This window comes from Phaethon aethereus (assembly GCF_964289735.1).
Source record: "Phaethon aethereus genome assembly, chromosome: 16".
Taxonomy (NCBI): Eukaryota; Metazoa; Chordata; class Aves; order Phaethontiformes; family Phaethontidae; genus Phaethon; species Phaethon aethereus.
In genome coordinates this window covers 8,177,689-8,190,562 of record NC_138592.1, presented here as the reverse complement: position 1 = coordinate 8,190,562, position 12,874 = coordinate 8,177,689, and the positions used below count along the sequence as shown (strand labels likewise).

General features: G+C 41.5%; 1 protein-coding gene across 1 annotated transcript; it reads right to left on the bottom strand.

Annotated features, from left to right (window-relative positions):
• Window positions 1-2,717: 2,717 nt before the first annotated feature.
• ZFP64 (ZFP64 zinc finger protein) lies at window positions 2,718-12,120 on the bottom strand (the record flags this gene model as incomplete). Its single annotated transcript, XM_082007254.1, has 6 exons — window positions 2,718-4,018; window positions 7,859-8,110; window positions 8,700-8,762; window positions 9,753-9,914; window positions 11,261-11,500; window positions 12,066-12,120. 6 exons carry the CDS (start codon window positions 12,118-12,120, stop codon window positions 2,718-2,720), a joined length of 2,073 nt encoding a protein of 690 aa, XP_081863380.1.
• Between the last annotated feature and the right edge of the window lie 754 nt (window positions 12,121-12,874).

The following is a 12,874-nucleotide window of genomic DNA, read 5'->3' as shown; positions in this document are numbered from 1 at the left end:
CAAGCTGGGTGAAGAATGTGTATTTACTGTTACAGGACTGAACGTGCCCCATCTTTCACTAGATTTTACAATAACTACTGGCCCAGTGCACAGAAACACTGTACACAGCCTGATGGTATAGATCATAGAACAGAATGGAATAGAATCATTTAGGTTGGAAAAAGACCTTTAAGACCATCACGTCCAACCATTAACCTAGAACTGCCAAGTCTCATGCACGTATGTACACATATATTTGGAGATGGGTTAACAGTGAAGTACTGCTACTATGCCACACATTTTAATTCAAAGATAACAAAGTGTTTGATCTATGCTGCTCCAGTCATCATTTACAACCTGGGTATCAGGGACCACATATAATAAGATCAAGCACTTACCTGTGATGCCTTTTATCTTCCAAGTGCTTTACAAGTAGCTGAAACACCGCTGAAATGATCAGGTCTGTGCTATAGGCACAACTATGAAACATGACCAAAGAACCACAAAACAGCAATGCCAGCGTTAAAATTCGAAGTATCTAGGCTTTCAATTTATTGCTCTCAGTGAATGTTCTGCAGTGATCTAATGTAGTAAAAACCTCCCGCCTACTTCTAATTTATATAAAAATAGGTGTGCTCGGTTAGTTAGAACTGGCTCTTGTCAGCTCCTTAAATCTGTAGGGAAGAGATAATTAACAGGTAACAAACCTCTATCACCAGAAAAGTTGGAGAACAAGTGTAGGAAATAATAAACCCTGCAAGACAACTGTCAGTGAACTTGCTTCGTATTTCAATGCAGCATGGAGCTAGGAAACAGGCCTTTAAGAATGCCTTTTTAATTAAGCATTTATGAAGTTTCTCCCTCTAACTGGAGTGTGGTCTTCTCTGACATCCACAAATGTCAGGCACACTGTCAGACAGTTCAAATCAAACCCCAGATTTTAAAGCCAAGATTATTTGAAAGGGCTTTTTGTTTTAAAGGAATACTAATTTAGAATCAAGAATAAGGAAGGCAGAAAAGATATGTATCTTCAAAAATACTATTTCCCATAAATAACGAAGACAGCAATACTGGCACATTCAAAGTTTAAACCACCCTTATTTCAACAAAAAGCAAAGTTCACATTTCAAGAAGAACCTGTATGACTGTACTTGTGAGTTATGACTGCATTTTCCTACTTGTCATTATAAAGCAGGAAGGCTTACACTGTGCATAGAGTACGTACCACACAGACAGGAGGAGCAGGGAGCACCCCTGCATATACAAAAAAAGGCTGTACAAGGTAAAAATTTAAAACATGAGTTTCTACTCAGAAAGTGGCCCTAATTATATAATCTCCATAAGTTTCCCAAGCATGTTTCTAGCACATGAAGCCATCATTCAATGTCTCCCACTAGCAAATACTGTGAAATTTAACTTGACTTCGATTCCTCAAGAGGAAATCTCAGAGCAGGTTTTGATAACAGTCTCTTTTCAGTCTTGATGCATGTTAACAATTGTCCTTGGGATGCTGTCTGGCTGTGAAATGATCTCTGATTTTTTCAGATCCAGGCCCCTACAGTGTCTATTTTCCCAAGTTGAGAGTCTGTTCTTTAACTAGATAGTTTGGTAGTGAATCACAGAATCATAGAATAGTTTGGGTTGGAAGGGAGAAGATATTATTAGCCACCGCTACAAAAATGCTCACCAGACAGGACTATAATATTGCATAGTTCAAAACACAGTCTAGAATTCATTCATTATAGAAATGCGCATCATATAATGGTAAATTACTAGGTTATCGTGATCCAATCTGAATTTATGCTAGACTTTAAGACCTTGGATTAGAATCTACTATTTTTTTATTTTAAATTGAATTAATTCGATCTTTTCCTTTTTCCCTTTTAACTTGAAAAGAACAGAGCCAAAATGTAATGCACTTTTACCACCCATACAACTACAAACAAGCAGCATCAAAATAAAAGCAAAATCAAGTCACATTTGTAAAAAATATATTTGCAGTTGTTTTGTTCTTTAAAACACAGGTGCCTCTGACAGAGATCACTGTGCCATATATATAATTCGTAACAGTGTTCTTGCTAACAAAGTTAAGTTATTACTGATGGACGGACAAAAGTCTTTTGCTTTTTAAAAACAATCACCTGGTCTTCTGCATAAGCATTTCCAGTTTAAGTGCCAGGTGCTAACAACTTCTACAGACACTAAGGAACAGCCCTCTTAAAACTTTAGTAGGGCTGCACTAGACCCAGTAGTAGTCATTCCTTACAGATCAACAATCAGCCAGGTGCAGTTAATGCATACATAGCATGTAATTGAAACAGACTTCACTTAAAAATATACTTCAGAATAGCTTGGACTATTACCTTTTCATGTGTGCCCGAAAGAACGAGTCTGCTGTGAAGGTAATTCATCATAAGGTGAGGCTTTCTTATTTTAGCCAGAACAATACAAGAATGATATTCTGGGAAGCTTACTGCTTGCTGAAATTGTCAACAGTTGCTTCGATGCTCAGATTTTACAAAGAACACAGCCTCCGATTTCAATAGAGGCACATAAATATACACATCCTCTTTTTCACATACAAGATGTATGTCTCCATGTACAGACAAGTAAAATGTGTAAGTGGAAGGTATTTGGCTTTGTAGGACAAATCCTGCATTTACTTATATCCTATGCATTTCTGTTGAACTCAGCACTGCCTCCGAGACTGAAATTTGTTTAGTAATAGTACTTCGCAACTAATCTGGTATGGAGTCTGCTGGACACAGCAAAGCTGCATGGGCTCCACTCTGAATGATAGAATAGGTCTGCTTAGGGGCTTCTGTGTGAGAGGATGAAGAAAATATAGGAGGAGGGGGAGCTGAAGTGGACACTGTTATACTCTGACCTCCATCACTAACCACAGTCACTTCTGTTGCTCCTTCTTGTATCAAAGCATTAAGGCCTTCCAAGTCAGAGCAGCTGATTCCAGAGCTGGTGATGAAAGCTTGGTTTGCGGAAGCCTCATGACTGCTGACAGGAGCAGCAGGAATCAGAGTTTGATGTAAAGCGCTTCCATCGCTTTGGTCATGGGTTGTGAGAAGAACTGCTGGTTGTGCCACAGTCCCTGCTTCGCTTTGAGATATGGGAGGCGGAGGTGGTGCCAACAAACTGACTTGGCCCAGCAGCTGCAAGCGACTGTTGGCTGAGAGGTCTTCCTGATTCTGGCTAACTAATGTAGGAGGCACAACATTCACTGATGCAGCCTGAACGATACTGTTAGTATGAGGGACCTGGTGACCCACAATGATCTTGACCCTTCCCTCATTGTATGGAGAAACCTGAGCAGCTTGAAGTGGAACCTGGAGGTGACTGACAGTAATTGGGGCACTGGTCTGCCGACTGGGATCCATCTGGAGCTGTAGAACAGCCAGTTCGTTATTTTTAGATCCATTATACATACTGTGCTGCTTCTTATGACTCCTAAGAGAATCTTCTCGAACAAAGGAAGCATCACACAGGTCACACTTAAATGCTTTCTTGGCATCCAATTTGGCAACTTGCCTGGAGCCACCTTGCTTTGGCCTGTCTCCTTCCTTCTTCTCCACAGTTTGCTTCTTGGTCTTGACTTTGTCACCATGAGCTTTCCTCATGTGAGTTGTCAGGTTGCTCCGCTGCTTGGTATCAAAGCTGCAGAATTCACATTTGAAAGGACGATCTTTGCAGTGAATTCGTTCGTGCACTTTCAGAGCTGCCTTGTTGGAGCAAGAGTAGTTGCACTCCGAGCACTTCACGGGCTGCTCGGGCTGATGAGTTCTTATATGGTGCCGAAGGCTTGTTTTGTTTCCACACTGAAATTCACACTCTGGACACTTGAGAGTATTTTCCATGCTGTGCTTGATACGAATGTGTGATTTCAAGTTTCCTTTCATGGCACACCGGACCTCACAGAACTCGCATTTGTAAGGTTTCTCACCAGAATGCACACGCATGTGCCTCTTCAAGTCTGAATTAATTTTAAATTTAGCAGGACACATCTGACATTGGAAAGGAGCATCTCCTGTCAACAAAAAACACAGTTCAAATCACAGATGAGACCATGATCCATTGGAGAAACCAATTAGATACTTGTAAACTCCCAACATATTTTCAAGATGTAGAGAACTTTACTGGCACAGTACTGATCACCTGGTCTGGCACACCTGTGTGCAAACTCTCCATAAGCATGCCTGCCCACATCTGTTGCTTTTTCATGTCCGCATTTCTCCATTTTTAAATTCATTTTGTGTGTAAAACTGTTCGGTGTGCTCCAGAGAAGTGACTGAAGTTCTCATTTGTCCCTCTTTAGCATCAGTATATGTCAACTACTGTTTAAAAATTAATAAAAATAAACACTGTAACTTTAAGAGCTGCTGTATTTTTGAAGTCTAAGAAAATAACATAAACACTTCCATGTCTCTGGTTTATGCTGCAAGATATACAGGGAGGCTTGTAGGTTAACTTTAAGCCTAGGTAAAATGGTAGGCTACTGCAGAAACAGACACTTAATGGGCACTAGCCTTACTGCTCAACCATATACTCCTAACTGCCTTTCTTGTACCAACATCTGTTCACATGGTGAGTTAGATTAGCTGACAAGAAAAACGGATCACTTTTTTGGCCCAGCTCAACTACAAATTCTATTGCTGGCAGAGGAAGGCAGTGCAAACTCTTCTACAGAACACAGGGAGATGTAGGGACAAAAGTCCATACCAAGGTCAGTGTCAGGTGACTGCACAACCGCAGCATTAGAGAAAGGGAAAAAACAAACAAAAAAAAGAGGGATCACAGCTACGTAAATGCAACTGGAAAAGACAAATGTAAGACTAATGAAACATGTGTGCAAGTATGCGACTCTAGGGAAATGTGCTTATGCAGAGAAGTAACATTAAGCTTTTGTTTTTCTGGCATTACAGAAACCAAGAAAGAGATATTTGCACCATGTATCATGCCTAATGATGTTCCACAGATCACTTGAAGAAAATCTAATATAAGTTTGTATTCGTGCAAACAAGTATAGAAAATATTCATAAGTGTCTGTGGTTTGTGTTTTTTTTTTTTTTTTTTTTGGAGAGCAATGCTGATCCAGAAATCTAACAATGGCAGTTGAAAGTTATGTCAAATTCTTAACTGATAAAGCATGAAAAACGAACACACTCATCTGCAAGATCTCTGTAAGCCTATTTATGTCAGACCACCTACACAAATAATCATCTGAATTGCCTGGATCTAAACCACTATTTAGCATTTTCGTTATTTGCAGGCTTGTGTCAAAACGTGCATGATCAAATTAAGCTGTAGCTCTGTTTAGTCCATAATCAATTCCAGAGTAAAGACCAGTGACTCTGCTCTGAAGTAATTAAAAAAAAAAAATCCAAACTAAACCTACCAACCCAACTAAATAACTGTTCACTTTTTTTCCTTAATCAAAATGTGTAGTTATCTAAATTACCTGAGCATGTAGTCTTTAGGTAGGTATTATTCTGAAAACCTGGAAGAATTGTGTTACTAGGTTCCAAGACACTCTTGGTGGGGGCAGGAAAAAGAGTGTACTCAGTTCAGCAAGCATTTATCTTCTTTAATAATCAAGCTGCAAATGGCTGATTTATTTTATAAGTTAGTATTTTATAGAGTTTGTGATAGCTGTATAATTTTGCATAATTTGCTTATCCAGCTACATATGTCATAGGTTTAGCTGCATATTTTCAAATTAAGTTGTGGCCTACTGTGCTAATCCATGTATCTGTTTAATAATTGAGATACATGGTGTATTCTCTAAATTAAACAGATTTTATTGATGAAGATGCATTGTTTGTTCATCTAGTTTATTTTACAGTCTCAGCTGCACACTCAGCTACTGAATTTTTATCTACTTTGCTGATGAAGGTACAGTACGTATTTCAATGACTTAATTTTCACATACAGGGTAGCACAATATATGAAAAAGAATTAGTAATTTTAGTGAATATAGCAGAGTATGCTGGTTCTGTTTATTTAGAGTGGTCTATGACTTACATTTTTTTTTTACATTTCTGTCCATACATAATCAACACTGACCAAATATAACTTAAAAAAAAAAAGTGTCTGATCCTGGAATTACTAATTGTAAGAGTAGTTTTACTCAAATTAACAGGAAACTGATCTTTAGATGACTAGTTCAACAAGTAATGCTATGCAGATGATCTCACGCTGAGCAATGTAGATTACACTCACCTTCTAGAGAATGACTAATTTAATTCCAGTAAGCAATATATTCTACATACCAGTCTTACTTTTCCCTTAAAATTGTCTGTGTGCATAACAGCTTTGTAACCTAACAAGGATCAAATGATTACTTTCAAAATTCTTGTGCCTCCTTTCACTGAATCAAAAAAGTCCTTTTACATAAGAGGATTTATTTTAGAGAAATGGAAGACAACAAAGCTACAGACTTGAATTTCAGTGTAATTCAATTGCTTAATGTACAACAGACTGATCTACCAAAAAGAAAGAAGGTAGTCTAAAACCCCTTCCCAACTACTGCAATATTTAATGCCACAAAAATCTAACTCTACTGGAAATACAAGAGAAGCATGATCATTCATAGGTTCTCCCACAACCAAATTCAGAGCATGCCCATGTACATAAATGCACAAGTATGCATGCTCTTACATGACATGGGGAATATGCAATACCATATTCTCTGGCAGGTGTGTTTAATAACAGATAACTTCTCATAACAACCCATACTATTTTGACTGACCATCACATCTGCTTATATAGCAATAGAAAGAGGGAAACTTGCAAAACAACTGCATGACAGTCCTGACTGTTCTATCACAGCAGATTTGTGAAGTACGAAACATTCTTTTCTGCTACAGAGAGATTGGTTTAACCCTCCCCTCCTTCACAATGCACAAGGGACTTACTTCTTTTATCTACTCAAAATAAATCCCATCTTGCACACATCTGAACTACTGTTGTTCAGTACTCGAATTCAGAATCAGATGTAGGATAGGTTTAAAGCTAATCTAGTAATTACTGAACCATAACCACCTTGCAGCTAAAATTCACAGAACTAATCAAATGTATAAAAAGAAAACACAGAAACTAATCCAGTACCCTGGATTAGGTGAAAAACAACATACAAAGACAACTGTACAAAGACAACGGTACAGCAGTATCTTTACAGCAAATCTCTTCTAGGAACAATATATAAAAGAGAAATGTGATTAAAAGGAAACTTAGGCAAATAATGCAAATAAAATGGTACAATGTTTGTAAGCCTGGAGGCTAAAGCTTTCTATCCATAGAGCAGAAATGATATGGGCAGAATATAGCTCCGGCTGCTCATACTACACTATTTATGTCCATCAGTCTACACATGGAAGGTACCACAAAGAAAGGTCAATAAAGGTCTAACTTAAATTACTAATTACTTGCTAATTTACTGATGCAAGAAAAATTAGATTATGCAGCTGAGGTTTGCACTGATAGAACTAGTTCAATTATAAAATAATGTCAGTGTTTCTAATAGAGTGGACCAGATTTGAGAGACACAGACAGGAACCTAGATGCTCTCAATCAATAAATTAGATCCTTCAGTTCTACTGATTTAAGAACATCTAAGAGGCAGTTTCAAAACCAATTTAGAAGAAAATCTACCAAGAGTCAGATGTGTCTTCTGATTGCTTCGAGGTATTTCTAGTTGAGTTGTGTTGACCTGCTAGATTCTATGCCCAAGAAATTCATAGAAGGTAGATGTCTAGGTGCTTTGAGAAGTCGAACAGGCCCTTTCTGGCATCTTGACATCCGTATACCTTTTAAAATCTTCCCAATGACCTTCAAACCTTTACAGACTCGAATTTTAGCATGAACTTACCTGTGTGGGATCTGAGATGTACGGTTAGCTGGCTAGAGTTGCGGCTTGCATAAGGACAGATCTGGCATTTAAAAGGACGCTCATTGGAGTGAATGCGCTGGTGTTTGTTGAGACTGCTGCTGTCAGCAGCTGCATAGTCACAGTGTTTACATTTGTAAGGCTTCACCCCAGTATGGGAACGCATATGCATCTTCAGCTTATCTTTACGACTAAAACATTTGTTACAAACTTCACATTTATGGGGCTTGTCTCCTGAAACAAACGGAAGAGCATCAACATATCAAGATTTTTTGCACCATAAGGATGTTGTTGCAATAAAAAAAGCACAAACTAAACACTTAATAGAAATAGGGCTAGCTCTGAAAAGCTAGACATTGGATTTCAGCAGCCACCCTATCAGCTAAGAACTCTACTATGCTCCAGAAGGCTGTGTGCACAAGTGCAAGAAGTTTAGAAGACCTTTTGTAACTCTGAAATTGCAGTTTAGGGGGAAGGGAGGTGAAATGTTGGAATCATTGTTTCAGATGAAGAACAAACTAGGTTTATGCACCACCACAATGCACCCTGATAAACACATGGTCTGCACCTCTGAAATTTAACTATGCCTTAAACTGATGTACAGTGTTCACGTTTCATAGTTATGAGTGCCCATAGTGGGACATGGCTTACCCAAAACGGGCAATTCCCCAGGGACAGAGAACTACAATACTAGAAAGTACAGATATACGTGTACATTCTAGCTAATTTATCTATAGATACATTATTTTGTAGGAAAATACCTTCTGGCAAAAATCCGAAAGGAGGAAACCAATCAAAAATAAAATATAGCAACTATATAAACCTGTGTGTGTTCGTAGATGACGTTCCATATCCTTCATACCATAGGAAGTCTTGAACTGGCAACCTGAAAAAGTTAAGATCATGAAATTCAAGGAAAATCTAACAAAAGAATGAAAATATACTACCATACTTTGGGCATTATGTTTCTTTTAAAGAACGTTTTATTTAAAAATCAGCATTAAACAGAAAACAAATTGCCCATCTTGTTTACTCAAATCTACTTAAATTAGTGATCGGCTAAGTATGAACTTCAGTTTTTTAATGCTTCTCCTAGAAGGCAACTCGCTCTCTGTTTTCTCTAAGCTTTGAAACAAATTCTCTGGAATCTCTGCCTAGGATTTGAGATGCTCTTCACAGTACACAGGGGATGCTGGGCGAACTAATTAATTCCATGCATGACTTCAAGTTAGTGCAATTGGGAACTCAGGTAACAGCTCACCATTCAGGAATTCTGCCCAAGTGGAGAGTGCTACAGTTTTACAGCACAGAAATGAATGCTAAGAATTTGAAACGTGCCTTTCAAATGAAGGCAAGCTTGTGAAAAAGAGACTGTAACTTCTGCTACTATTAACATGACTACTCATCTACGTGGCTGTCTCTGCACACGTTTTCTGCATATCGCATGGTTTTTACTCATTAAGGGCTCCAAATACTTTGGTTCCATCCATCCTTATAAAAATGCTAACCGACCAAAGACAAAACATATAACGCAAAACAAATGTATAATATTTCTCACGCACCTTGACAGCGGTGAGCAAAAAGGTAACAAGACCCTGCTCTTACATTGCTACGGGTGTGGGCATAGGCCAATGGATATATGCAAACCCACTGCAGCATCACCAGACACTATAGGACCAAAGTCTAAGGACTCGTGAAATCAATAGCAAAACTACTACTGGTATCCATGGCAGTACATCACACCTTTAGTAAGTAGGTTGCCTTCCAGGTTCTGTGCATCTTAACTGCTTAAGAAAAACAGAGCTATCATTCATATCACTATTTGAAACCTATCAATTTTAAAATTAAAAGGAAGAAGGCCTAGTCCGCATCTTACCTGGATAGCAGCAGTTTAGTTTCTTCTGTGTAAGTGAGGAAGTGGATTTTCTTGAACGTGCTTTTGGTGGTGTAGAGACAATAGCAGCAGTTTGAGGCTCACTGGTCTCACTGGGCAGGTATGTTTGATAGCCATGCTCAAAAACAAACTCTGGTGCAGAAACTAAACACATAAAAGAGCTCAATTTGAGAACATTATCTTATCCAATGAGAAAAATCTAATTATTTTCTAGTTTCATTAATTTCTTCTCTATTCCGTTTTTTCCAGAAAAATTAATGTTTCTGGGGGAAAGGTGAAAGGCTTTTCTCTCCCTTGCTATCAGTGAAAATTCTGTCAAGACCTGGTGAGCCACACTGAACTTAGTATGACCCTATGTAGGCCCACTTGTCTGCTTCTGAATCCTATCTGACTGCACCGTTCAGTTTCTTCAGACATTCAGTTTCTTCTGATGCCTGTCCAGGTCTTACATTAATAAAGGTATGTTTGTTTTTCAACGGTGGCTGTGCTACAGCCCAAAGGAGAAAAAACTCAAATTATTTATATGGCCAATGTTGTCAGAAAGGCATCATGTAAACAAATTTTTAAAAAATTATTAAGAAAGCCCAGCCTCTTTCAACTATACTGGTTTTAGTTTCACCTGTTATTCCTGTAACAGCTATCCCAGCCAAAGTAGCAGCTTTTAAATTAATTAAACAACGCTATACCCCAAAAGGGCAGAAAGATATAACTACTCTCATTTTAAAGATGAATAAGTATGAAGCAGAAAAATGACTCATCCAAAACCCACACGGAGTTGAGGGATTATAATACAAAAATTCCTGGAAGTGAGCCCTGAATTCAGTTTGTTTCACTGCTCTTCCAGATTCTCTGGTCTAATCTGTCTATCCAAATTAAAGTAAAATAATCTGGATTTTAGTAAGGTCCCAGACGAAAATAAAATAAACTATATATAGAAGAGCAAACCTTCACAGACGGAACAAAATTCTAGTTTTATTTAAATGTCTGCAGGATCAGGACCTCACTTGAGCCTTCGCATGGGCAGAAATTTTGAGTAATACTTTTCCTGCCAATTACTTGTGGGAGCAATGTTAGGGAATGCAGTGTTCTCACATAAAAAGGCCTGGATTGGCGCCTGACAGCAATTTTGTGTCTGTTTTTCATCAAGAGCACTCTTAAAAAATAAAATGCATAGTAATTTGATTATTTTTCATAAGTATTGACAATTTTAATTAGTTTGCATAAGTTGGTTATACAACATATGAGATTTAAGCAATTCTTTAAGTGAATTTGCTAATCGTGATGCCAGTTAAGTAACTGCTGTCATATAAAAACCAAGAAGGCAGCATGCCACTTTTTTTCTTCCTTTGCTTGCAGGTATGTGACCACTAATGTGAAAACTGTCATTTTGGCTCAGCGTGATGGGGACATGCAAGCAGAGGACTACGCAACGTTGCCGCTTTGCATGAGTCGCGTGCTTTCAAGCTCCTGGTACCTAATACCAAAATTACCTGTGATGGTTTGGGTCTCTGAAGCAATGGTCCTGGCTGTGGTTTGTGCCTGTGTCGGTGGCACCGCTTCTTCCGACACAAACTGGACCGTACTGGTGGCCCCGGCCGTTGCACTGGTGAGCTGGCAACCGCTTTGCTTGTGCCCAACGAAAGCATCGAGGTTATTGAACTGCTGCTTGCAGATGCCACAAATGTGGATGTCAGGGGTGAGCTCCACCAGCACAGTGGTGCCGCCAGGAACTAGGGAAATAGGAGCACGGTCAGGAGCTCGTCCTGAGAAAAGGGAAATGGGTGAAACCGCTCCAACTGACGCACGGACAGTCTGCTGACCAAACGCCCCGGCTACAGCAGAGCCCCTTCGGGGCGCAGAGCGGCGGTGGTGATTCAGGTACCTCCGGACCCCCGGGGCGGGCCGCACGGGCCTGCCGGGAGAACGGGCCGCCCGAGGCCCCAGGCACGTTTGACCCTAAGGCCTCGGGGTCCCGCGGGGGACCCAGCACACACCGCCGCGCGGAGGGCACTCGCTCAGGGGCCGCGCTCTCGCTTCACAGAGCTCGCCGGGAGCCCACCGCCCGCCCCGGCGCTGCCGGCGGCCCGCAGCCCCTCACGGCCTAGCTCAGGCCGCCACGCTCACCCAGATTCCCGGGTTCCGCCCCCCCCCCCCCCAGCCAGGTTCCCGGGCTCCGCTCCCGCCTGTTTCTTGCGCTACTCAGGTTTCGGGGCCTGCCCAGGCCCCGGCTGAACTCGGTTTCCGCCCCGCGAGCCCCGGAGCGCGCATAACCCGCTGGCGCGCAGCGGCACTTACACTGCACGGGGCCAGGGAAGGCCGGCGCCGCCCCCCCGCCGCCACCGGGGTTCATGGCGGCAGCGAGCCCCACACACCGCCTCCGCCACCTGCAAAGGGCTTATTACCGACGGGGAACCTCTCCCCCCGCGCCTCTCGGCCGCCGAGCGGGGGCGGATGTGGAGGAGCCGAGCATGCTCAGTGGCAGCGGCGGGGCCGCCCTCGCCTACCGCCGGGCTGAGGGCTCCCGCCGCTGCCGCCCCCCGCCTCTCGTTTCTGCCGCCCGCAGCGACCTCACGGGCAGGCCCCATGCGGGAACATCCCTGACAAGCCAAACCGCCATTGTTAAATCCTGTGGCCGCCAACACGAGGCCTGTGCGTTCCGTGAGAGGCGAAGTGCCCCACGCGTGCCTCCGCGGCAGCGCGGCTGGCAGCTCTGGCGTGGCGCTGAGGTGGCCGTGCTGCCCCGCCATGGCTGCGGGAGCAGGGCAGAGGCCTCATGCGTGCTTCAACCCTGCTTCCTACAGAGGCCCTAATCTTAAATTAACTTGTCTAGCAGTGCTTACGGGACCTTGGCGACAAGTTAGGGCTGACACTGGGATTAAGTCTTGGGGTAGGAGAAACAGTGAAAACTAGACTTAAATTTTGGCCTTTTGGGTCATATTAATGGTCTTCATGTGAAATCATGTTTATTGCTAGCACTACACTAATAACTGTGCAGAGAACCAAACTGGTTGCACAAGCATAATTGCCAGAAAACCACTCTGATATTGCAGCTCTTTTTACCAATCTTCCTTTTCAAGTCCTCTCGTCTTACAGGCCAATCGTCA